At 42.5% G+C, this 22354-nt stretch overlaps 11 protein-coding genes across 12 annotated transcripts; 2 read left to right on the top strand and 9 right to left on the bottom strand.

The window, feature by feature from the left end:
• Window positions 1-338: 338 nt before the first annotated feature.
• Window positions 339-1197, bottom strand: LOC145697446 (uncharacterized). Of its 2 annotated transcripts, none has more exons than XM_081774653.1 (3): window positions 988-1197; window positions 549-912; window positions 339-496 (listed from the first exon to the last, which is right to left on the bottom strand). In XM_081774653.1, the coding sequence occupies exons 1-3, from the start codon at window positions 1105-1107 to the stop codon at window positions 426-428; spliced, it is 555 nt and encodes a 184-aa protein (XP_081630779.1). In that variant the 5' UTR covers window positions 1108-1197; the 3' UTR covers window positions 339-425. The 2 variants fall into 2 exon arrangements, with proteins under 2 accessions (XP_081630779.1, XP_081630780.1); XM_081774654.1 differs by having other exon boundaries at window positions 573-912; window positions 988-1195.
• Window positions 1198-1492: 295 nt separating this feature from the next.
• Window positions 1493-3406, bottom strand: LOC145700393 (uncharacterized). Its single transcript, XM_081777654.1, has 8 exons — window positions 3356-3406; window positions 3172-3283; window positions 2771-3126; window positions 2558-2727; window positions 2290-2502; window positions 2128-2251; window positions 1879-2037; window positions 1493-1839 (listed from the first exon to the last, which is right to left on the bottom strand). Exons 2-8 carry the CDS (start codon window positions 3204-3206, stop codon window positions 1553-1555), a joined length of 1344 nt encoding a protein of 447 aa, XP_081633780.1. The 5' UTR covers window positions 3207-3283; window positions 3356-3406; the 3' UTR covers window positions 1493-1552.
• Window positions 3407-3438: 32 nt separating this feature from the next.
• On the bottom strand, window positions 3439-5337 carry LOC145700391 (uncharacterized). Its single transcript, XM_081777653.1, has 7 exons — window positions 5179-5337; window positions 4835-5132; window positions 4369-4793; window positions 4249-4324; window positions 4081-4202; window positions 3682-4038; window positions 3439-3642 (listed from the first exon to the last, which is right to left on the bottom strand). The coding sequence occupies exons 1-7, from the start codon at window positions 5329-5331 to the stop codon at window positions 3466-3468; spliced, it is 1608 nt and encodes a 535-aa protein (XP_081633779.1). The 5' UTR covers window positions 5332-5337; the 3' UTR covers window positions 3439-3465.
• A 23-nt stretch (window positions 5338-5360) lies between these two features.
• LOC145700409 (transcription initiation factor TFIID subunit 2-like) lies at window positions 5361-9261 on the bottom strand. The gene is made up of 7 exons (XM_081777675.1): window positions 9093-9261; window positions 8233-9048; window positions 6351-7633; window positions 6036-6307; window positions 5795-5992; window positions 5584-5749; window positions 5361-5538 (listed from the first exon to the last, which is right to left on the bottom strand). Exons 1-7 carry the CDS (start codon window positions 9259-9261, stop codon window positions 5428-5430), a joined length of 3015 nt encoding a protein of 1004 aa, XP_081633801.1. The 3' UTR covers window positions 5361-5427.
• A 101-nt stretch (window positions 9262-9362) lies between these two features.
• On the bottom strand, window positions 9363-10972 carry LOC145700394 (bystin-like). Its single transcript, XM_081777655.1, has 6 exons — window positions 10800-10972; window positions 10479-10759; window positions 10265-10435; window positions 9928-10203; window positions 9704-9880; window positions 9363-9657 (listed from the first exon to the last, which is right to left on the bottom strand). Exons 1-6 carry the CDS (start codon window positions 10933-10935, stop codon window positions 9373-9375), a joined length of 1326 nt encoding a protein of 441 aa, XP_081633781.1. The 5' UTR covers window positions 10936-10972; the 3' UTR covers window positions 9363-9372.
• Window positions 10965-11769, bottom strand: LOC145700402 (BAG family molecular chaperone regulator 1-like). The gene is made up of 4 exons (XM_081777665.1): window positions 11584-11769; window positions 11394-11522; window positions 11180-11349; window positions 10965-11133 (listed from the first exon to the last, which is right to left on the bottom strand). The coding sequence occupies exons 1-4, from the start codon at window positions 11765-11767 to the stop codon at window positions 11047-11049; spliced, it is 570 nt and encodes a 189-aa protein (XP_081633791.1). The 5' UTR covers window positions 11768-11769; the 3' UTR covers window positions 10965-11046.
• Window positions 11770-11794: 25 nt separating this feature from the next.
• Window positions 11795-15696, bottom strand: LOC145700389 (SWI/SNF-related matrix-associated actin-dependent regulator of chromatin subfamily A containing DEAD/H box 1-like). Its single transcript, XM_081777651.1, has 11 exons — window positions 15556-15696; window positions 14550-14917; window positions 14082-14509; window positions 13725-14035; window positions 13543-13682; window positions 13299-13502; window positions 12925-13254; window positions 12680-12883; window positions 12573-12639; window positions 12237-12527; window positions 11795-12195 (listed from the first exon to the last, which is right to left on the bottom strand). Exons 2-11 carry the CDS (start codon window positions 14892-14894, stop codon window positions 12152-12154), a joined length of 2364 nt encoding a protein of 787 aa, XP_081633777.1. The 5' UTR covers window positions 14895-14917; window positions 15556-15696; the 3' UTR covers window positions 11795-12151.
• Window positions 15697-16433: 737 nt separating this feature from the next.
• LOC145696133 (uncharacterized) lies at window positions 16434-17027 on the bottom strand. Its single transcript, XM_081773123.1, has 2 exons — window positions 16794-17027; window positions 16434-16680 (listed from the first exon to the last, which is right to left on the bottom strand). The coding sequence occupies exons 1-2, from the start codon at window positions 17010-17012 to the stop codon at window positions 16564-16566; spliced, it is 336 nt and encodes a 111-aa protein (XP_081629249.1). The 5' UTR covers window positions 17013-17027; the 3' UTR covers window positions 16434-16563.
• Window positions 17028-17059: 32 nt separating this feature from the next.
• On the bottom strand, window positions 17060-18481 carry LOC145696132 (uncharacterized). The gene is made up of 5 exons (XM_081773122.1): window positions 18241-18481; window positions 17892-18086; window positions 17660-17839; window positions 17323-17609; window positions 17060-17198 (listed from the first exon to the last, which is right to left on the bottom strand). Exons 1-5 carry the CDS (start codon window positions 18380-18382, stop codon window positions 17109-17111), a joined length of 894 nt encoding a protein of 297 aa, XP_081629248.1. The 5' UTR covers window positions 18383-18481; the 3' UTR covers window positions 17060-17108.
• An 804-nt stretch (window positions 18482-19285) lies between these two features.
• LOC145698729 (anamorsin homolog) lies at window positions 19286-20155 on the top strand. The gene is made up of 3 exons (XM_081775941.1): window positions 19286-19499; window positions 19547-19714; window positions 19882-20155. Exons 1-2 carry the CDS (start codon window positions 19299-19301, stop codon window positions 19712-19714), a joined length of 369 nt encoding a protein of 122 aa, XP_081632067.1. The 5' UTR covers window positions 19286-19298; the 3' UTR covers window positions 19882-20155.
• Window positions 20156-20179: 24 nt separating this feature from the next.
• LOC145697988 (VPS10 domain-containing receptor SorCS1-like) lies at window positions 20180-22267 on the top strand. Its single transcript, XM_081775193.1, has 4 exons — window positions 20180-20340; window positions 20385-20558; window positions 20602-21997; window positions 22047-22267. The coding sequence occupies exons 1-4, from the start codon at window positions 20233-20235 to the stop codon at window positions 22265-22267; spliced, it is 1899 nt and encodes a 632-aa protein (XP_081631319.1). The 5' UTR covers window positions 20180-20232.
• The last annotated feature ends 87 nt before the right edge of the window (window positions 22268-22354 follow it).

The raw sequence follows: 22354 nt of genomic DNA, 5'->3' as shown, positions 1-22354 counted from the left end.
TAAACATCTTTATTCAAGATTTTGGTTCACAGGCAATTTGAAACTCTCACCTGTCAAGTGCAAGGATTCCACGCGAATCTGTCTTCGTCTTGAAAAACTACATTTTTTTTTATAATGAATAGAGTACTAGTCAGCTCAATTTCAAGACCGTTATCTGTAACCCTTCGTTTTCCATTAGTAATTTTAAATTCACACGTTTCTCTGACTTCCGGTTAAACACTTCTCGATCTCCCTAGAAATGCAAATTGAGGACCATGAGAAGATTGTTCTAACGCGAAGATTAAACAACCAAATCTGTTCAATCCGCTTCATAGTTACTGACTAAATGCAAACAAGCTTGTAAACAAGCATTTTTTATTGTTGGGAAATTAATACAGTGAATTGGTCGGACTTCCGGGTTTCTCTGCATTTCCTTTGAAAATTCTTTAGTATTCGTCGGTAGTGGAGGATGAAGAGTCTGAAGCAGATGAATCAGCAGCAGCATCAGCTTGAGCGGCTAAAAATTAATGTTAGTTCATTCCGTTTCCCTTTCGCTGGGAATTTCTAACCAGCCATTCTGGACTCATGCTCACTCATAGCAGCCTCGTGCTCTCGTTGCCAGGCTCGATGAGAAGCTCGTTCAGCAGCTCGTTCGGCAGCTTCGGCAGCTCGTTGCTCAGCTTCTGCCGCTCGCTGCGCTTCATCAGCTTCTTCTTGTCGCGTCATGTTGTATGCGATCTCTTCGGCAAGGGCTTCAGCGGCAGCTACGGCAGCAGCTTCTCGTTGTTCTTGTTCGTAGGCCATTCGAGCGTCGTGAGCGGCCATAGCCTCCTGGTGAGCTTGCATCTCGGCGGCGTGGCGGGCAGCTTCGTCGGCTCGTCGGGCGATATCAGCGGCTTGGGCGGCGGCTTCGGCTGCTTGTTTTTCTGCTTCCTACATTTTTACGATAAAATTTTCATCCAAATCAGGAACAAGAATCCAGAAAATGTGGAAAATAAAGACACTTACGCTTTCATAAGGATACCACTGTGGCCGATCTGGTCGTTCAGTCGCTGCAACAGTAGATGTGTAGAAACTGGAGTCGTCTTGGGCGAAGGAGAGGGCAACAAAAGCAAAACTGAGCTTCATCTTTTTACTTTTTTTTTCTCTATGACGTTGAACGTGTTCTGGTGGAGAAAACTGCTCCCTTTATGCGCCGTGGTGCACCGCTAGCGGCAGCGATTCGAGTGGATGATCTCATGAAAACGAATCTCGATAATTGGCACTCAGCAGGGCACCAACTGCACCACGCATGTCTAAACTCTGAGCCCACGTTTTTCTTTGTTGCAAATGACGTTTCTAACTGCTTATTTTCACTGCAAACGGGTCACCCATGTACGGGACTCTTGTTTAGAAATGATGCCCCAGATTTAGTTACGTAACATTCTCTCGTATTCTTTCACGATGCATGAGCTATATAATATAGCCTATATTATTTCGCTATATTATATATAGCCTATATATTGTTCAAAGATATACATATACTTTATTGAATAATACTTTACAAGAGAGTACAAAGAATAAATAGCTTTCACTAATTCAAAAAATTCTCATAATCTTTGAGGGTCATATTTCCAAATCTTTCTGGATCATTAGCAAATAACATGAGATACTCGCCATAGATGTTAGCGGTCGGTTCGTATATAGGCATCGTCGGGTGGGTGATGGTAAGGCAGAGTTTATCAGTCGTTTGGACGGTCAGGCAGTATTCGTATGCCTTGGTCCATTTGTTGCCAGAGCAGTAAAGCTCGCGAATTTTCCCAAAATTGAACTGGGTCTCGAACTTGTATTTTCCGATGTTTGAGAAATTCACGCTCGAGGCTAACACGATTTTTATTAGAAACAAAAGGAAAAACACACCGATGTGATTATTAATCGGCTTATTGAATTCTTTGCCATCTGAAGATCCTAGAATATCCATCATCGCTCTCATCATAAAAGGCTCTTGGTTTTCAAGTTGCTCGTTGATTTCGTTTTTGATCCGTTTGGCTACGTCCACGAGCGTTTCGGTAAGCTCCGCTTTTTTTCGTGATTGAAATCAAGCTTACAAAAAGCTCACGAAAATTTCAGCTCGAAAAATCTGTAGTTTTTAATGATTTCAACTCAAGCCTTTAGGAACGATGCTTCCAACACCGATATAGCATGCTACAACAGTATTTCCAAGCTTCTGAGGAAATCGATCTCGAAGATTGAAGTCAATGTCCATTTTCAGCTCGTTTCCAAGTTTTACCATCTAACTGGATGAAAAGTATACCACAAGGTGTGAGTTACCTTGTCTTGAGCCAATGCACAATTGAAAGCGGCCATCAAATAAGTACCAACGGTGATTCCATTATTTCGACAAAAATGAAGAAGCTTTTGAAGCCCATCTGGAGTTCCTTTTCGGATCGTAACATGTGTAGGCATGTATTCGGGATCTCGTTCTTTGAATTTCTGATGAGGAACGACGTTTTTGAATTCTTTCTGCTGGGTTAGAATTTTCCTCTAAAACGGAATGTGTTTTCGGTGAAGCTCTGTATTGAAGCCATCAGACAATTACCTTGTAGTTTTTAATAGCTTCTTTAGACAATTTTGGTTTGAGTTTTTCGGCTTGAACGGGATAGTCTTCATTTAGAATCGCAGATTGATGCGGTTTTTCGTAGAATTTCAGAAGGTCGTTGAGAATTATCATCATTGCTGTTCCATCTGCCAGGGAATGAGGAATCGTCACTGAACTCAAATAGAAAAACGGAGGAGTAAGCATTATTTGTACCTAGAATTTGAATAGTCAATCCTTGTTCGCAGACAGTCAGTTCCGCAAATTTCGCATCTTTATTCGAGTGAATAATCAGCTGATCAACCATATCTTGACTTCCAGGAATCTCCAGATACGTCGGTTCTGTATTTTCTTTAACTTTCGCGATGAACCCTCTGCTCCATTTCGCGCGTAAAAAAGGATGAGTCTGAATGGTCTTGTACCAGGCGTCAGTCATGGTTATTCGGTCGAGAGGAGAGTTTAGCTCAACAATGGCTGCATGGCAAACTGAAAGCCCATCCCACTCCATAGCTGTCTCTATTCCAAAACAGTCCTGGTCTCGACAAGAAGCTCTGCCGCAGCAGCATAATATTCTTTTGAAATTTCTTTTTTGATGAAGTAAAAATAGAAAGTACTACCTGATACATCCACCACAACAGCTCCCGCAGTTCATGCCTCCCTAATTTTCTTACGAGTTTGTCTGACTTGCATAGAGAAGAAAGAATATTTTTGAGATGTGACTTCTAGAATCTAGAGAATACGGCCCTTGTGAGTGATAAATTGAGGACTAAACCAATTTATGGAAGTGCATTTTTAGATTACCAATAAGATTGCTGTATTTGGCGTACCGGCCAATCGAAACTGGAGAAATCTTAACATGATGTTCCAATTTTTTGTGAAAGGTGTGTTTTTCAAAGGAAGTTTATTATTTTTCACAGTTTGAAACTCTTTGCTTTTCGCATTTCCAAAACTTTTTCCTTCTTCGCTTTCGAGGCGGCCTTTTTCGAAAGAGTCCCGTGGTCGATTTCGTCTTGCAGCGCTTTGAAGACCTTTGTCGAATTCGTCCATTTGATCTTTGCACCATCGACGGGTCTGAGGTCCGCTTGCGACTAATCAAAATTAGCATTTGAATCTAAGAAAAAGAGTACCTTTGTTTTCGGCTTTTTAAACGTAACTTCTTTGCCCGCTTCCTTTCTAGCTTTAATCTTTGCCTTGACCTTTCTTCTGTGTCTTTTAATATCCGTTGCAGATCGCTCGCTCTTGTCCATAAACGCGCCTCGGGCCTTTCCGTCGATTTCCTCCGGCGCCATCGAAGAGTACGTCGAGACGAGCGAAGGGCCGATCTCCTCCGAGCGCAAGGCGGGAGTATCGCTTATCACCTTAATTTCCACCTCTTTCTGGTTCACTGTCGTATCGTAGGTCAAAAAGTCAAGTTCGGCAAACAGGTCGTTCATGTCCTTCTTGATTTCTTTTCGAACTGGGTCTTCGTCTGTATCTTGTCCTTTCTGAAACATTGATAAGAAAAAATAATCAGGAAACAGTTGAACCTGTAAAAATTCATTTTCATATAGTTGGGCTAGTGATTTTCGCTCTTCGTCCGGAACTAGTCGCGCTTTAGCTTCAGCAGGTTCAATCATCGCACGTGACTTTCGCTCGACATCGTCGAATGCTAGAATTTCAATTGAATTTCTTATCGATCTTTGGTAGTCGCGTACCCATGTCTTTGATTCTTTGAATAATTATCGCCTCGAGGGTTTCAGTCGCTTCTGCTGTCGGAGCTACCGCAGGAGCCTGTATAAAGTACAATTTTAATCTGGGATGTAGATAAGATCAACCTGAGCGTCAAAGTCAAGATCCATTTGAAGTAGTTCATCTTCATGTCTAGCTTCAGCGGTGGCTTCACCTCGCAAGTGCCAGGCTTTCTTGGAGACAGCTTCGTCCTCGAGCTTTTTGATCTCCTCTGCGAGTTTTTCTTGTCGCTTTTCAAATGTAGACTTGAAGAAAGAATCGTACATTATTGGCTTGTCCGCCTCTTCATCGTCGTCCTCGTCTTCTTCTTCGCCATCGTCAGCCCCTGTACCATCGCCGTAGAGCTCGTCTTCCAGATCTGAGTCCAGTTCATCCAAGTTTCCGTCCATTTCTTTCTGATCCATATCGTCGCAGTACTTTTCCATCTGGGCGAGAGAGAAGAATTCATCGTCGATTTCGGACTTTTGAGCCCGGAGAGATTCGAACTCATCTTCCGATCTGGAGCTCTTGCCTAAATCAATCGTTGATTGGGATCAATTTCAACAGTACTACCTTTCGTTTCTCCTTCATCATCATCAAAATGCTCCAGCGCAGCCTTGAGATCATCATCAGATCCCTCAGCATCGCTGAATCCGCCTTCTTCATCGCCATCATCGTCTTCATCGCCTTCATCATTATCGTCAGAGTTGTATCCGAATTCAGGATCTAGCTCCGTTCCATCTGAAAGAGAACCCTGTTGCTTAGGCTCGTCACTTATCAGTTCTTGCTCTTCTTCTGCTTCCGAGTCCGACTCGATTTCCAAGCATCTGTATTCTTCCATATTTTCAATCACTTCTTTTGTATACAAATGCTAAAAAAGACTTATCAAAATGACTCTAAAACTTGGATTAGGCTACCTCGATCTGTTGAAAAATCTGTTCATCGTCGAAGTTCTCAACAAGGAGCTCGTTTTCCTCGTCTTGAAGAATGTTAAAAAATCGCGTAGAAATTGCTGTCAACTCTTCATCACCCGCGAGACAATTGTGTATTGAACTTTCAAACTCTTCCATTCTAAAATCCAAGAATTATAATTTGAAAGTATATTTTTATCGAATGGTAGTGAAAAGAAGCGTCAGCAGAAATTTTGAATGCAGAGTAAGTTTCAATCAGAAGAAGTTCAAATCTGTCTCTCCCTTTTCGCGATCTTTTTTGAGCTTCTTCTCTTTTTTCTTCTTCTTTTTCTTTTTCTTCTTGCTTTCGTCGTCTGACCCTTGCGACTAAAGAAACCAATAAGCAATTTGTAGAGAAGTTAATAGTCTTACATTAGCAACGACTTTATTATCCCTGTCGAATTCGGCATCGCCGAACAAAACCCTCCAAAGCTGTATTCCAGCAAGTCTAACTCTGGCGTCGCAAGCAGAGTCCTCAGAAATCAACTGCCAGATGAGTTGCCGGATCAATGGACAATTCAATTTGTTATTGTAATCACTGAAGGACTCACGATAGAAATTATGAAAGAGAAATCTGATTTACCCTCGTTTGAAAGGCGGTGTTTTGGTGAGAAGACGGACGACTTTGTATCTAATTCTAGCTTCTGGATCACTCGAAGCGAAGCGCAAAAGTCTCGTAAGATCATCCAGCGCGTTGCTTTTCTCGGTCTTGATGTAGTCTATCAGACATTTTATCGCCGCTACTCGTACTGTACTGTATTGGTCGCTCTCCGAAAAACGCCTGAAAAAGACTTAAATTTCTATGACACCAAAATCAATCTAACCTGAATAGTTCTGGACTAGGTGGAATGTGCTGCTGTCGTTGAAGGGTTCTTACCGCTGTCATAGCAGCGATAAAAGTCACATGTCTGTAGGTTGGCAGCAACCATTCTGTATTCATGACTCTCATTACTTCCTCGATAACTTCTTTTGCCTCTTCTGAAACAGACGAAAGCTTCTGTGCTACAACAGCGCGGCAAAGTGTGTTAGAAAGAGCTGTGACCAGATTTGCCTTCCATTGACAATCAAGGTACGCGTTTTTTGAGTTGTCATTGTGCTGAAACGAAGGATGTGAATTGAAAAATTAAAAGAAAATTTACCTTTATCAAATTCGCAATGAACGTAAAAACGCCAGCCGGAGTCATCCCCGATGAGAGTCGTATTCTCGACATGGCCAATGGAATTGCACACTGGACGAAATACTGTTGAAAATTCGAAAAGTCGTTTCTCCGCACCAGACGTTCTTTCGAAACTGTATCTGACAAACAGAAGTAGCTTTTGAACACCGATAATAGAGCGTCTTTTACAGGAACAGGATCTGGCATTTGATCTGCCACACGAGCCATCATTTCTGCTGCACGAACTCGCACTCTCCAGAAGAAATCTAAGCTTTCCACGGCTTCTTTCAGTGACTTGACTGTATTGTCTGTTGGATAGTCTTTGAGATGTTCGATTCCTTCTAATTGGCCAATGATTTCTCGCTCGTATTTTACCAAGTACTGTAAGCAGTAGTCTGGTTGTCTGAGCTCGATTGTTCTCAATAAATTACAGTCTGGATCGAGTCGAATCCAAAGAACTGGTGAATCTTGGTCGCTCTGGGAAAGATCAATGTCAACTTCTTCTCCGTTCAGCAGGGGTATCTTCTTTCGCTTATTTCTCCTCGCTCTGGAATGACAACTGATCGAGATCTTGTTTGTCTTGTCTTCAACTTGAATCGTGTGGTTAAAAGTACCATCGAGTTCTTGAACCCTCACTGTCATTGGACCAACGTATCTGACCGACCCAGATCGATCCTGCTTCAATTCTATTTCTATCGTATTCTTATTTCGCTGAAAAGAAAATGACGCTACAATATTCGCCACTCCTCCACGGCGGACCCACAGATCCAACAAGTCTTTCACATCTTTTTCGGTTACAGAAGCGACAAACTTCAAAAAACTGACTGAAGAAATGATTTGCGGCGATTTCTCAAACTTCCCAGATTTGTTTGCAAGAAGCTTTCCTTCTGTTCTGAGGTATGAGTCGCGAGAAATAGCAAGAAGTTTGTTGATGGCTTGGAGAAGAAGTGAAGTTGTGAGACGATTTTCAAGGATTCGGAGGACTAGGTGGCCTTTCTTTGCTACCATTTTCTTGTGCCGAACTGTTTGATTTGAGAAACTGTTGGCCAGAACAATTGGAGTTTCCTTCTCTTCATACGCGCAGACTTTCCGCGTCTCATCGTAAATGAAATACCGATATTCAGAGTTTCCAAATGTCTTCCTCAGCCAAAGTGAGTTCAAATAACCACCAATCGCCGCTGGCAACCAGTTTCCATCCTTTCCAGCGACCATGAAGCAACCAAAGAATTGAGCTGCAATTGCTCTAGCGATGATTTTCCGCGTTGGAATGACTTTTCATGAGGATAAAAACTTGTCTCCGACAAAACTTCAAAGGGGTAAGGAACAGTAATGACTCAAAGATATCCAGCCGGGATGAACAAAAAATGAAAGCGCACAGCTGTTCCAGTCATGTCACGAATGTTCATTTCGCCGATTGATGCCTGCTGCTTTCCGCGAAATCTGCTGCGCGCTGATAGCGATCGCTCATTATAGCGCCTTACTTCCGGGTATATAAGCGATCATTTTAGCGATAGAACTCATCAATCAAAAAACAACAATCAAATCCATGAACACCTCTACCACCGAATCTTGCTTCTACTGCTCCACCGTTGGATTCCTTTTCTGCCTCGAGTCTCTTTGCATTTGCAAAACGAACGAAGAATCAGCGACTAAGAAGGAACTTCCTTCTTTCTACCACTACCCATCTCCTTGCTTGACGAAGAAGGGAGTTATCAACCCCTCTTTCGACCATCATTTCGATTCATCGCTTTTTGCTACGATCGACCGCTCTACTTTTGTACATGTTGATTCTCCTAAACCTCTCCCAAGAGGTCTTGTAAACCCTTCATTCAAATTGTAAATAAAAATTATAAAAAATTATCCTCTTTTCCTTGGTCCAAGACTCGCTCATTATAAAGTAAATTAGTATCATACAGCGTCATCGAACTATAGGACTTGAATTTGTCTGGCAATCGCTCGACAAAAACCTGCTTGTAGAGAGCGTATGGGAATCTGGCGGAGAGAAGGTCCTCAAAGTACTCAATGACTTGGTAAGTTGTATTGGTTGAAAACACGAGGGAATCGACCAGTCCAGCGATGGAGAAATGCGTCATTTCAGGCATTGCCCGATCCACGTGAATATCAAAGCTTCCAATGGCCAGTCCTATGTTCGGAGCGCTAGTGGGGACGAGTAATTTGTAGCGGTAGGTTTTCGTTTTACTGTCTTCGCTCAAAACAGTCTCCACCAGTTCTCCACAAGAAACTGCTGTTAAATTCGCATCAACGGTAAAGTCGAGGGTCCAAGTGCAAAGTTCAGTATTCGTATCGACGCAGGGAAACCACTGTCTACTTTCGCCATAGCTGTAGCAATGGGCGTTCGGACCCTGGATAAATTGAAGACCTCCACGGGGCTTTTCAAGCGTGTATTCAACTGTAATAGAAAGCGTTGGAGGAGATTCGGGATTGTTTCGAATCCGCTCGAGTATCTCAGGTGGTAGGTCAATCTTCAGCTCACCGTGGTTTCGATCTGGATCGGATTCGGCGATCGCGGACTCGTAGCAATGCTGAATGTACGTGTGGTTCTTTTGAGGAAAGTCGGTTCGGGCGAGTTTTGAGCTGGGATCCACGTAGCCGAACTTGCAGACGATATCGTCGCAACGAACCCAGTAAATTCGCAACTGACGGGCGTTCAATCTGATTGCTAGTGAATTTTAAGTTTTGAAAATTGATAAGGAAGAAAGTTACATTTCAAGTTTCGATCGAGCGGGCGAATGCGCAAGTCTACAAACGCCATGAGCGAGCGCATTCGGAGACTGATTTGCGTGACGACAACAGACTGGTGGATGATCTTCCATCCGCGCTTTTCGGATGGATCTACTTCCACACCCGCGCCATAGTCTCGACTTCGCTTCATCTAAAATTTGAATCTTTTTACTCCTCTTTTGATAAAGATTCAATTAAACACAAAGATAACCAGCAAGAAAACAACAACAATAAGTTCACAATTGTGTCTGTTTTATTTCGTTCAGTTAGCCATCATCATTTCCTCCAAAATATGCTCTGGAGGCTGTTCCATTTCAATATCTCTCGGTTCAGTCCTCTGAATTTGGTGTCTGATTTCATTCACAATCTTCGGGTGGTTCTGGAACTTCGTTAGTTCCATGAGCGCTTCTTTCTGTTCCGCCGAAATATCCGCTGCGTATATTGACACGAACGATAGGAAACACTGATGCCAGAGGACGGGGAGGACGCGCTTCTCGTTCTTGAATCGGAGAAAGTGGAAAACCAAAGCGTCCATAACTCGGAAAGGCTAAAATATTTCAACTGTCAAAATCCCATATTTAGGATCGGTTTACCAGGGCATATTTCTTTTCAATGAGCGTTCGTAAAAATAGCGAGTTGACTCCGTTGTACTCCATTTCAGCAATTTTGAGCATGGCGGCGGCCGCTGGCATGACTGGAATAGAATGTTCTCTCAGGCAACTGCAGATGATTGTTGCTTCTCGAAGGGTGCAAGTATCTGCTGCCATGGCCTAGAAAAGTGAAGTTAGTCTTCCTTGATTCCAATGATTTTTTTTACCAATGGAAGAAGAATTCCCTTGAAGAACGCAGCGGGCTTGTAAATTGCCTTTTTCAGCGCGCTCATCAAATGGAAGTTGAGCTTTTTGTAAAATTCAATATCGTCTCGGATTCGAGGCAAGAGGTACACATTGTAAAATCGCTGGACAAGACCCTCGGACATGTTCGATGCAAACATTCGTGTGGCTTGGTACATCGCGGCGGCCGACCACTTTTCAGGAGCCATGACGTCAAGGATGTCTTCCCAGTTTGTCAGGCGAGGGATGAGTTTGAAAGACTTAAGGATTCATGAAACTTTCATTCATTTTATTTGACGTTGCAAATTGAAGGTATTTTACCTTTGGCATCTTTCCACTTCTGTAATTAGCCAAGGCATTGCCGATTTGTTGGTAGTGAATAACGAGTTCTTCCGGCAAGTTAGAGCCAACCTCGTCTTCGCCAACAATTTCTTGAACATCCTGCTTTTTTGCTTCAATTTTGGCCATGATCAAATCGGCCAAATTTTGCCGCTGAAAATCATCTTAGACAAACTGCCTCTTAAACTGATCCTACCTCTCCTCCCTTAGAGAACATCGCGAGGGCTTCTTCATCATCTCCGTCGATCACAACTTCTTCCACATCTTCGCCCTCTTCATCGATATCCTCATATTCTTCGTCGTCATCATCTTCCAATGGATTTTTCGCTGTAATAGCCCCCAGAGCTGGAAATTCGTCTTCATCGTCAAGTCCAATCGGGTTTTCTTCCTTCTGCTGTTCCCGAGCTGCCTCAAGAATTCCACGAGTGATTTTTGGGTCGACAAAATTAGGTCCTGACTGCCCGATTGATTGTCCGACTTAAAAAAGTAAGAAATAAATAAGCATCAGCATCCATACTTTTCGATGGATCAACATCTTTGATCAAAACTCCATCTCCCATGTGTTCAACTGGCTCTTGCCCGAGTGGCTTTGGCTTTTTGATCAGAGGATCGTTGTTCTTTCGTGCTCCTTTCTTCTTACGTTCTTTTGGCATTCTAGCGCAGGGGCGGTCAAGAAAGAGGATCAAACTTTAAAGTTAAAGATTTATTCAACATGTCACGCGCAAAGGAAAAACAAGGGAAAAGTGAACTAAATTGTCAAAAGTCTACTCTTTTGTGGCGAATTCGCCAATCGGACTGAAGGATAGTCTTGATCGCAGAGAATCAGCACGGTCCATTTGCGCCTGGATATCCTTGATTTGCCTTTAATGTATCTTCATCTTGAATTATGAGACTTACCTTGACCATAGTCTTTCGGTACTGCCGAGCTGCTTTCAAATCGGCTGCAATGGACACACCATCGAGTTTTTCTAGCGTTTTCATGAAGAACTCATTGATGGCGATGATTTCTTTGTCGATACGCTTCTTCTCCTGGACGAAACCCTTTTCATAGTTTTCAACAGACCCGGCTACAAATAGAATTAGTTACTGGAAGCCAAATCATCAGGATAACCTGTTTGGTCCAATTTAGCCACTTTGTTGTCGAAGTCTTTTCTGAGCGGCCTGAGCTGACTGATGATTGCATCCTCAGCGGCGCTACACTTTTTTCCCAAGACCATGAGTTTTCCTCCTTCTTTTATCCTTCACTGGGTTCCTCAAATCCTACCCTCAACAACACAAAAGACTACTTCTAGAAACCCGGCCAGAAGTTCCAACTTTCTGATCCGCCACATTCTGAAGCCCCTTTCCGGCGACGATCAATTTCATATTCGTCGTTGGCACATCAAGCAGGTCCTCTACTTTCGAAAATAGAGTTTCTAGCGACCACTCTGGGTCGACTTTGAAGTCGATTCGTTCATTCGTATACGATAAGACGATGTCCCACATGTTATTCTAGAGTGAAATCGTGAGTAGAAGGGCATTAGTATTTAATTACTTTGTGGGTCTATTTTCAGCGAGATTTGAGATGCAGGAAATATTTAAGGACATCGTCGAATAAAATCGGTAGTAAAATTTAAGAAAAAATAACACATGAGGGCAGTATTGCGCTTGTTCAGAGCAGTAAGAGTCGGTTATCGTCAAAATGAAAAATAATCTAGCATATTAAAAGAAGCTTTCTAGCATGTTAAAGTTTTCCTAGTTAACCTTCGTTTAGGTCTGGCAGAGTGGTTTTGAACACGTTGGTTGTTTAAAAGTTTATTGTTGGATGGAGGGAGTATACGGCAGTTAAACTGGAATGTTGCGCATGTTGAACACATGAAAGTCTATATTTTAGGAACCATTTGGTTGGACCTCTCGTAGCGGCTCCTTCTCACCTAAAAACGATGGTAAACCACACAAAAAATGATCGTTCTACCTTCTGCTTCGGTTTTGATAGACGAGCTCTGAGACTGTGTATCCAGCGTGAGTTGGTCTACCTTCATCGCTTCGTTCTCAGAACATTCTTCTTCTTTCACTGCCTCGGGCTTGGGGCTATCAGAGAGAAGATCGAGCATTTCCGCCTGACTCACATCATTTGAATCCTCGTCCTCAGCTTCAACCGGGCCTTTCTCACCCTCGCCGTAGACCATTCGGTCATTCATGTCCATTTTCGACTCCAGAGCAAGCTTGTCGACGGCCAATTTGCGCATACGGACCTCGATCGTATCTAAAAACTCGGATAAGAACAAAGGAGATGAGTGACTTTCTTTACCTTTGACGATGAGTCGGATGATCTTGACCGGTTTCGTCTGTCCGACACGGTGGCAGCGATCCTCGGCCTTTGAAAAATTTTTTTTGAAGAGCAAGAGGAGTGTTTACCTGTTTGTCGTTGTAGGGATTTGGATCGATGTCGTGAATAATGACGGTATCCGCTGATGTCAAGTTGATGCCAAGGCCACCAGCGCGAGTTGACACCATGAAGAGATTGATGTCCGAGTCGGCATTGAAAGTGTCGATCATGTCAAGACGATCTTCCACGGGAGTCGATCCGTCTAAGCGCATGTACTTGATCTTTCGTGCGGTCTGAAGACAAACTAGATAAAGAAGAAAAATGTCTCACTAACCAAGTATCGTTCCATGATGTCCATCATGATGACAAACTGAGAAAAGAGCAGCACTCGATGGCCTTGATCAAAGAGCTTCGGCAATAATTCATCTAGGACTTTGAACTTGCCGGAGTTCAGGATATCGTCCTTCTTGAGCCGGTACTTCTTCAGCGACGCGTACTTTTCACACGTCTCGTGGATTTGGAAGTCGGACATCACTTCGAGGTCCTCGTAGACGTAGTCGACATTTCCTTCTTTCTTCAGTTCCTTATCGCAAAGGGTGCGGGCCATTTTGCGGAGGATATCGGGAGTGTAGTGATTTCGGTGAAGAAGAGGATGGTTTGCCACCTTCAATTGATTATGAGGCCGCATTTAGATTCAGCGAGTCTTACCTTTCGAAGCTGGATAAAATGGTTCCTGATGTCTCTGATTCCCTGCTCCTTCTTTTCCGTAGTCGACAATTTACAACGAAGAAGGTCTTTGATCTCCATGTAAAACATCTTTTGCTGATACGTTAAATCAACGTACAGTTCTTCCGATGTTTTTGGAGGAAGATCCTTGAGCACTTCCGATTTTACTCTTCTGAGGATGAAGGGCTAAGATCATGATAGAGGGGAACATCGAAGGATATTCTACCTGGAGAATAGTTCGGCACTCGGCGACCTGCTTTTTAGCGAATTCAGATTCCTGATTCCGTAGTTTGAAAATCCGCTGCAGCGTGTTTGACGACTTCTGAAGCAAGTCCGGCATCAGGAATTTGATCAGACTTATCAGCTCTAAAAAATCAATCAGTCAATAAATATGATTTTATTGCTCACCCAGCAGATTATTCTGAAGCGGCGTTCCTGTGAGCAAAACTCTTCTCCGCGCGCCTATTCTCATCAGTTGCTGATAACGATTCGTGTTCATGTTTTTCAACATGTGACCCTCATCGAAGATCGCATAGCCGACGCCCAGCTTTTTGATTCCAACGCGATCGGCTTCGTGTGAGTTGCTAGAGGTGTAGGTCGTGATGATAACGTCGATATCCTTATGGCAGTCCTCCGCCTTGTGCGGCTCCGATTTTGCCTTGATGATGCGCTTGAGGTGGTGGCGCCGGTCCTCGCCGTGGTACATGAAGATCTTAAAGCTGAAAACGAATAAATGAAAGTTACGCCTCTCGATTCGAAATCTACCTTGGTAACCAGCACTCAAACTCCCTCTTCCAGTTGTCCATCGTCGAAGACGGGCACACAACCAAATGCGGCTTCGTGAAGTTCGGATAATGTTCCTTCAACCAAGCAAAGAAGCTGATTGTCTGAACAGTCTTTCCGAGCCCCATTTCATCGGCCAAGATTCCACCAATTTTCAACTGGTGGATCTGCGTGTACCAATGCAGTCCTCGCTTTTGGTAGTCTTTGAGGACCAAGTGATCAGCCATGAGGGAGGGCTTCTCAATCATGAGTCCACCACCTTCTCGTTGGAGTCCACGAGTGACGTTTTTGCCCATGCTTTGGCATTTTTTAAGAAGACTGACGACCATGTCGCGGCCTTTCAGGAACTCTTCCACACTATCGGCAAGGGAGTCAATATTGAAGCTGTTTAAAACCGTGGCTCTTTTGTCCTATGAACTGTTATTTTTCTTTCTAAACAGTTCTCCCTACCTTCAGATCACTTTTATAAGCCTCGATCTTCTTTTTGATGTCCAAAAAGCTCGAGAATGGTCGTAACTCCATTACAATTTCAATCTTTTTGTCCGAAAAGGATTTCAAGATCGCGAGTTCCGGAGCAGAAGCCGAATTGAGAAATTTCAGCAGCGGCTTTTCCGCCGACGCTGATCTTTTAGCCGGCTTTTCGTCTTCGGAGTAATCGTCATCGACACCACCATCGGACATGTCAGATTCGTCGCGACGGGCTGTTGGTCTCTCATCGTCGTCAGAGCTGGAGAGTTGACGCTTGGCTTTTTCTTGGAGGATTTTGTCTTTTGCTTCTTCGCAGCGGGACACCATTCTTCATCGGAAGAATTTAGAGCCTAAAATCGTTGGAAAATCGATCGATTTATAATTCTAAAGCTGCGTGGCAGTTTTTTAATTGATTTTTTGGTATATAAAAATAGGAAAGGTTTTGAAGATATCAGAGACAAAAAAATGAAACCGCGAATCATTTACTATCAAACGCTATGAAGACGCCGTGAAAATTTTGGAATAAAATTTTAAGAAATCTAAGATATTATCAAGAAAATATCAATATGAAATGAAACGACATGATATGGACCACTGTGCCTCTCTCGATGGTCAACGAATATAATTCCATAAAGAGTTCGAAATCCGCAGAAGAAAAATTACTATGAATACCTGTTTCGTCTTCAAGCACTGTACAGGCGATTTAGCCCGCTTTACCACCATGTGATAGGGAATAAACTTTGCCTCTTTACTCTGACTCCGTATTTTCTCAATAACCATCTTGAAAAATCAAACTTGCAAGTTTCGAAAAATCCTCTTTTTACTGACGAAAAACCCCGCAATGATCTACTAGAATGTTCTATCGAACCTTCTGGATTAGTTATTACGTCTGATGACGTAATCACGTGGGGAAATCGGTTCTCTTCCTTGATTTCAAGACTCACACGGCTTCAAGCGGGGGAAAGGGTAATATCTTCAGGGCACTTACTTTTCGTTTATTCTTTACAACAGGTTTTTCGTCTTCACTCTCTTGGTCTTCTTCAGATTGCAGGTTTGTTTTTTCGTTCTCGTCCTCGCTCTCTTCTGATTCTTCGCTCAAATCAGGGCCGTTAGCAGGGACTCTTCTGCTTCCGTTTTCAACTTTTGGCTTTGAAAATTTGCTCGGACTGTATTCGTTTGTGAGGTACGCGATTGCCTTGTCCATTTGGCAGGAGGATTGATAGTAAACTGAATGATAAGGGAAGGAAGGATATTGAAAAGAACCTACCTCTAGTGATATCAGATCTTGGAACATCGGGAAACTTCGCTTGTAATTGATCGACAACTGTATTTCCCGTCGGAGCAGCGGGCGATTTATCAGACGCTTCGGCTTCATCACTTTCTGATTCTGTCGCGGTACTTGCTGAATCTTCCGTGTCTGACTCTGAAACAGGCCTCCTGCGTGGCGGCCTTCTTCTTCTCTGGACAATTTTTTTCTTCTTAGGTGATGGTGTGAATTTCGGCTGATCATCTGAGTCCGAATCTGCGTGCTTTGCCGATCGCTTCATTTTGGACTTCTTTTCATCAGGGTCGTATTCATCCGAGTTGTCCGGATCTGTCGATAGTTTATCCGAATCTAAAAGAAGATAGAGTAAAGGAGTTTGGGAAAGGGGAGTACCTTCAGATTCTACAATATTCTTCCTATTCAATTTTGCCTTTCTCGGCTGATAAGGGTCGAAGTCATCTTCCTGCTCGGCCTCTTCTTCTTCGTCAGATCCTTGATTCTCCGGCGCTGAATTTTCCTCCTCGCCGGATGGAACGAACTCGTCCCCTGATGACTCGTCCTTTTTCGGCATTCTAGCGCGGCAAACAATGAAAGAAAGGAAAGAAATAAAAAATCATCTTTTATTTTATTAAAATTGGTAGTAAGTTATATAAAATAGAAAAAATGTAATTTGAAGGAGAAAATAAAACATTCGCAAGGAGAAAGGAGTAGGAATGGATTGTGTAATAGAAATTATGCTTTGAAGTCTTTCTTTGGCGATTTGTGCGTCATCTGCATTTTTACGCTGTTCAACAGGGTCTGAGATGTTTCCAGGATTTTGGAGTAGGCGCCTTCGGTTTCCGCAATTGTCTGGTCTTTCGAGGGCTTTCAAATTTTAGAGCCTAACTGAGGTTGAAGACCGAGGAAGGGGGTAGGGGGAGAAGCCCCCTCTTTTCTCGGCCTCGTAATTATAACTTGAAAGCCGTTCCGTATTCATCTCTAATTTGAATCTTCCTGGCGAGCGAAGTGTTGACTTTCTGAAGCCGTTCGTGGAGGATCGCAATATCATGCTCGAGTTTTTCCTTCTCGCTCTCGTCAAGTTTGATTTCCTTCGAAACTTCATCCCGTCTTTGATTCAAGTCCTCGATGCACTTCACTAGCTCGTTGTTGTAAGTTTGCAGGGCGGCTCCGTGCTCCGCCATTTTTGCCTTTTGGTCTAAAAGGGGGAGATTTTAGAATAGGGTTCGATGAATTTTGAGGATTTTGAATTCAGTAGAAAAAATTGAAAAATGATTGTTTTAAGAAGAAAGAGAGGTAAGAATAGAATGTGTTACAGGATTCGACTGCCAAATTGAATGTTCATCTTTTTCAATATCATCTTTTCGGACCTGAATTATTCAGATATTTACAAGATGGGGGGCTAGGGAGGCAAAAAGCGGGGTCGGGAGGGGTTCCTTTGCTTCCACCCCGAGGGAGGGGGGGGCTTTTAACCACCCTATTTTTCTGACTTACATGTGCATATAAACTTAGGTAGCTGGACTTGGTGAGAGGAACTTTGATAAGATAAACATCCTGATTTGAAATGAATGAAGGTAAATTCTGGTTTTGGTTAAACTCTTGATCGCCTGAAGATACTTGACATATTGAAGAAGCTTCGTGGGTTATTTGTAGAACAAGCGAAATGCGAAAGGTCGGACAGAAATGGACGAAAAGAGAGCCACACTGTGAAGAAATCCAAATTGAGGTAACACGGATCATGACGTTGTCGAAATAGCTTCCGAAAAAGGGAGTGCTTTGATCTGAAAAATATAATAAAGATCCAGAAAAATAGATTGAAAAAAATTATTACCTTTATAATTCCATCTTGCTCTGACAACGCTAGAAGAATAAGCATATTTGTTCGCCAAGTTGCTGTTTCCATTTCCAGTAAGCTGATATTGATAGCATTTTTCGCTGATTCTCGCGGTCGATTCTAGCAGCGCGAAAAAGTGCTTCTCAACTGTCCAGAAATACAAACTTCTCGCCTCATCTTGAAGTCAATTCTTTAATTTTTTGGAAAAGGAGAGGGGTAGAAATTGTACCTGCGATTCGTTTGAGCTCTTTTTCGGACATTTTCGGGGGCTCGAAAGAAACAGCTGCTTGGCGGAGGATTTCTTTGTTCAACAGTTGAGCAACTTCTACCGCCTGGAGCTTCGCCATTTTCAGCTCAATTTTGTCGACTTCCGCGCTCCATTGGTTCAGTTTTTCTCGGTTCGAAGGCGTTATTCGCGTTGAATCTGAAATCCGCATCAAAATTGCGACTAAAATCTGGCTAAAAAGACGAAAATGTTGACTTAATTTTTAATCTGAAATTTGACTAATATACGTTCAAAATTGATTCTATTTTTTGACCAAATTCGATTTCAATTTTCACCAAAAATTCGCACAAACCTGTTTTCTTCGCCGGAAGAAAGGGATTATCCACATAAACAGGCGTCTTCTCAACCCTTCCTCTCGCAAAATCGCCACTTGAAACCGCGAAATTTCGGAGACTTCTTCTTTTCGCCGCGAATTTCCCAAGTTTCAAAATCATCTTCTTCGTTCTTCTTCGTTTTCACAGCAACTATCGTTTTTCTTTCGATCTCATATCTCTAGAATTAAATGGTCTTTACGTAACGATTGGAAGGAAATGTGCAATTTATAATCGAGCTGAATTGAGAGAAAATATGAGTCACCGCGTTTCTCATTTTTGAAAATTACTCACCTCGCGTAGTAAAGAGATCAATTTTGAAGAAAGAGAGAAGAAACGAGGATCTGATTTGCACTTTGATAACAATATTTTTTATTCTAGAATTTTACGTTACAGACGACTCGCACAATTTGGACCCGCACAATTCGGCCCTTTTTTCGAATTTCGCGAAAATTAATGAAAATCGCTCAATTAGCCATCTATGTGAATTTCACTCAATTTTCCTTGCTCAAACGTATTTTGTAAGATATATTTACGACAGAAATGCTATTTCTTACTCTTTTTGATTAACACGTAGAATTTACGGGGATAATTGACGAAAATAGTGAGATTTTAACATTTTAGGGCTCCAAAATTCATCTTTTTTGAAGGAGCAGCAAGTTAATCCGAATTTCGGACCCGCACAATTCGGCCCTTTTTCGAGAAATCTGCAAAACAAAAAAGGTCCAAAATGTGCGAGTAAACTGTATATGATAGACATGCTATCATTTTTATTTTTTGAACAGAATAATTATTAAAACAGATAAGTATTAGAAGGGATTTGAATTTTCCATAGGTTCGCTGTAGTTGTCATAAACTGTAACTGCTTCGGCATACCTCGTCCTAATTTTTTCAGTATCGATTCATTTTATTTAGTGAAAGTTAGAGATTCGAGATCAATGTAAAACTCCAAATATCTGTTTACTTATGGACCATAAGTTATGGTGCCCCAAATTAATCACAAATTACAAGACTAACCTCATTTTATTTCAGAAAGAAAATGTCCTCCCTCGATTATTCCACCAACAACACGATCGAATCCCTCTCGTCCGTCTTCAAAACACTCGCCTCAGGCGAATCCGTCACCATCACCAACATTCCCGACGGCGCCGCGGCCACTTTGACACTAAATCTGACATTGAGTGGCTTCGTAAAAATTAGCGAAAGCGGCGGAAATCAAATAACTGCCTCGAAACCAAACGTAAGAATTAATTTCTGATTGCTTTATTCAATTATTATTACGATTAGTACAATTTGGGAAGTGCAGTGACGCTCGATGATAAGAATACGATCGATGGAGCGTCTCTTTTACGATCTGAAGATTTGGCGAAGCCGGATGAGAAGGACTTGAAGGCAGATTGCGGAACTGGAAAAGATAAGAAAAGAGAGCTTGCGCGAATTGCACTTGTGGATTAGGTAAATTTGAGTTTTCTACAGAGGCTTTTCTCTTTAGCGCATATTTCCATCAAGCCTCATGATTGGATAATCATGAGCTAGCCAATGAAAGGCATGATGGAAAATTTTCGCTATAAGAAGAGACGGCTGTAGCGATTCTCAAAATGGAATAAAGAAAGTTTTTGTAGCGGAAGAAATCGCGAAAAACGACGCCTTATCAGTGGAACAGCGTGAAAATCCCAAATCTGCCTGTGGGTCTTGCTACCTTGGCGATGCTTTCCGATGCGCTAGCTGCCCCTACCTCGGCCAGCCGGCATTCAAGCCAGGAGAGAAGCCATCGCTTGTCAAGCTTGATGACGACTCCATGGATATTTAAAAGACTAATTCTAACTCTGACTGCTCTTGATTCGTTCTGATTGAAATTTACTGATGCTATAGCATTAATCTATAGACGGTGAAACAGAGGGTTCACTTGAAATTGTTCCTTTTAGAATAAATTTGTGATGAATTTATTGAAATCCTAAAGAAGAACCTGAATCATGACGTCGCCGTTTTTGTACATATCTTGGTTGCTTCTTCTTGCCGAAACGACTTTCCAAAATGCTCTTTTTGTGACTGGAAATTCTGATTCTGGTGCTCTTATTCAGGTAAGACATTTATCAATCGAAGACTCGGCTAATTTTGTCTTCAGAAATTGCCATTTTCCCCAGCTGAAAATGTTATCAGAAGTAGAAGGGGTATCGAAACTGTCACTATTCCCGATTATGTCACTCAAAAGACCTTTCCCTCGCATCTAAAAGACATGCACCAGGCTTTTATTCGCGACACTTCTGATTCTTTTCATTTATTCTTTCGAAATTGCGAGGTAAATTTTTCCGCGTTTTCTTGTTTGAATAATCTTGTTGCAGGGAACTGTTAGTACGAAATTTTCGTATTGGACATCAACTGATTCTGGAAAGTCCTGGACTGACGAGAGCGCGAAATTTGGCGAAAATGTGATCATAAGTCTCATGCAAGGGAGCGATGTCGATCGAGACCGGTTGGTTTTTCTCGAAGCACCGGAGACGAAAAGGGATGAACGAGCTATTTTCGTTTCTAAAGATGGAATGAAAACGATGAAGGAGATAATTCTCCCTCCTGGAGTTACTGCGAGCAGCATCACTTTTCACCCAAGTCAAGTTGATTGGTTTCTATTGCAGGATTTTTCGAAAATGACGCTGTGGGTATCTCGGGATTTCGGAGAGACGCTGGATAAGCTTTCGGACTCTGTTAGTCCGCAAAAAGTCTACTGGGGCGACGAAAAGTACGAAACAATCACTGGCGAAGAAGCATCGGTGAAGAATTGGGAACGAGTTGTTCATTTTGAGCGATTTTCGATCAAAAACTATTTGCGAAACTACGAGGTTGTTTCGTGCTTGGTGCCAGATTGCTCTTCAGCTGGAGAAGAATATGAAGCGCTGCGAGAATATTCGAAGAAAAATGATATGGCGGAAGGATCTTTCAGAAGCGAGAATGGCTTCTTATTCTTTGAAAGTCGGATGAACTATGTCTCTCTCCTCCATGTCTCCCAAAATCGTCTGCCTTTCCAACGCACATCTTTTCCTGCTGAAGTTTCTCATGAAGATTTTCACATTATCTCCACGGACCAAAACTTCATTCTTCTCGCTGTCAAGCACGCCAGTGGTATTTGTAATTTGTACGTTTCTGACGAGAATGGTGTGCAGTTCCGCGAGTCATTGACGGACGTGAAGTTTTTTGATCGAGTAGCGACGGGTTGCATGAGTGTTTCGATCCAACCAAATGTTTTCAACGCTGATATTCATCAAGTGAAAGGGTTGAGAGGGTGCTTTTTGGCGAATCATTACTATGATGATCGTTATCAATCGGTGATCACATGGAATGGAGGAAAAAGCTGGTCAGTACTTTCCCAGCCTCTGTCAACTGAAGAAATAGCAGAGGGAGATACTTTGAACATTCACTTAGAAGATGCGTACCTATCCACGGGAGTTTATGTTCCAACAGTCATTTCGAAAAAGCTCATGCCAGGATTTGTCCTGGCTATGGGCTCTGTGGGCCCGCAACTGAGCGATAAGCTTAATTTGTTTATAACAAACGATGCTGGGAAGACATGGAAGAGTCCTTCTTTTCCGGGAAAATTGGAGAATACACGAAGTCTTCACGCTTTTCTCGATTATGGGTCGATTTTAGTCGTGATTCCTGAGAAGTCAATTGAGCTGTATTATACCGTTGATGATGGACAAAATTGGAAGACGATTCAAATGTCGACTGAGCCTATTGTCTCTGGTAAGGATTCTTTCTTGAGTTTATCTCTAAATCTCCGAATCTTCGTTAGATGCGATTTGGACAAAAGGAGAAGGCGCTGAAGAATTTATCGTATTTGCCCATAACGGTAATCATCAATGGGTCACGATTTCGATCAACATTGCTCATTTGTATGAGTACTGCAAGGAGAGCGACTACGAGTCGTGGGTATACTCAAACTGCGATGATAAAAATACGATTGGAGCGGAGATTTCATACTGGAGAAAGAAACCCTTGTCAAGTTACGGTTGAAAAACTTTAGTTTTAAGGGACCTGGGCGAGCAGCGCTGAGCCAAACTTCACGCGCTCGCCGTTCTTGATAGAAATAAGATTTTTGAA

The sequence above is a fragment of the Oikopleura dioica genome, chromosome 2 (genome assembly GCF_907165135.1).
Source record: "Oikopleura dioica chromosome 2, OKI2018_I68_1.0, whole genome shotgun sequence".
In the NCBI taxonomy this organism is placed as follows: Eukaryota; Metazoa; Chordata; class Appendicularia; order Copelata; family Oikopleuridae; genus Oikopleura; species Oikopleura dioica.
Note: the sequence above shows the minus strand (reverse complement) of the source record. Positions and strands in the feature narration are given on the sequence as shown.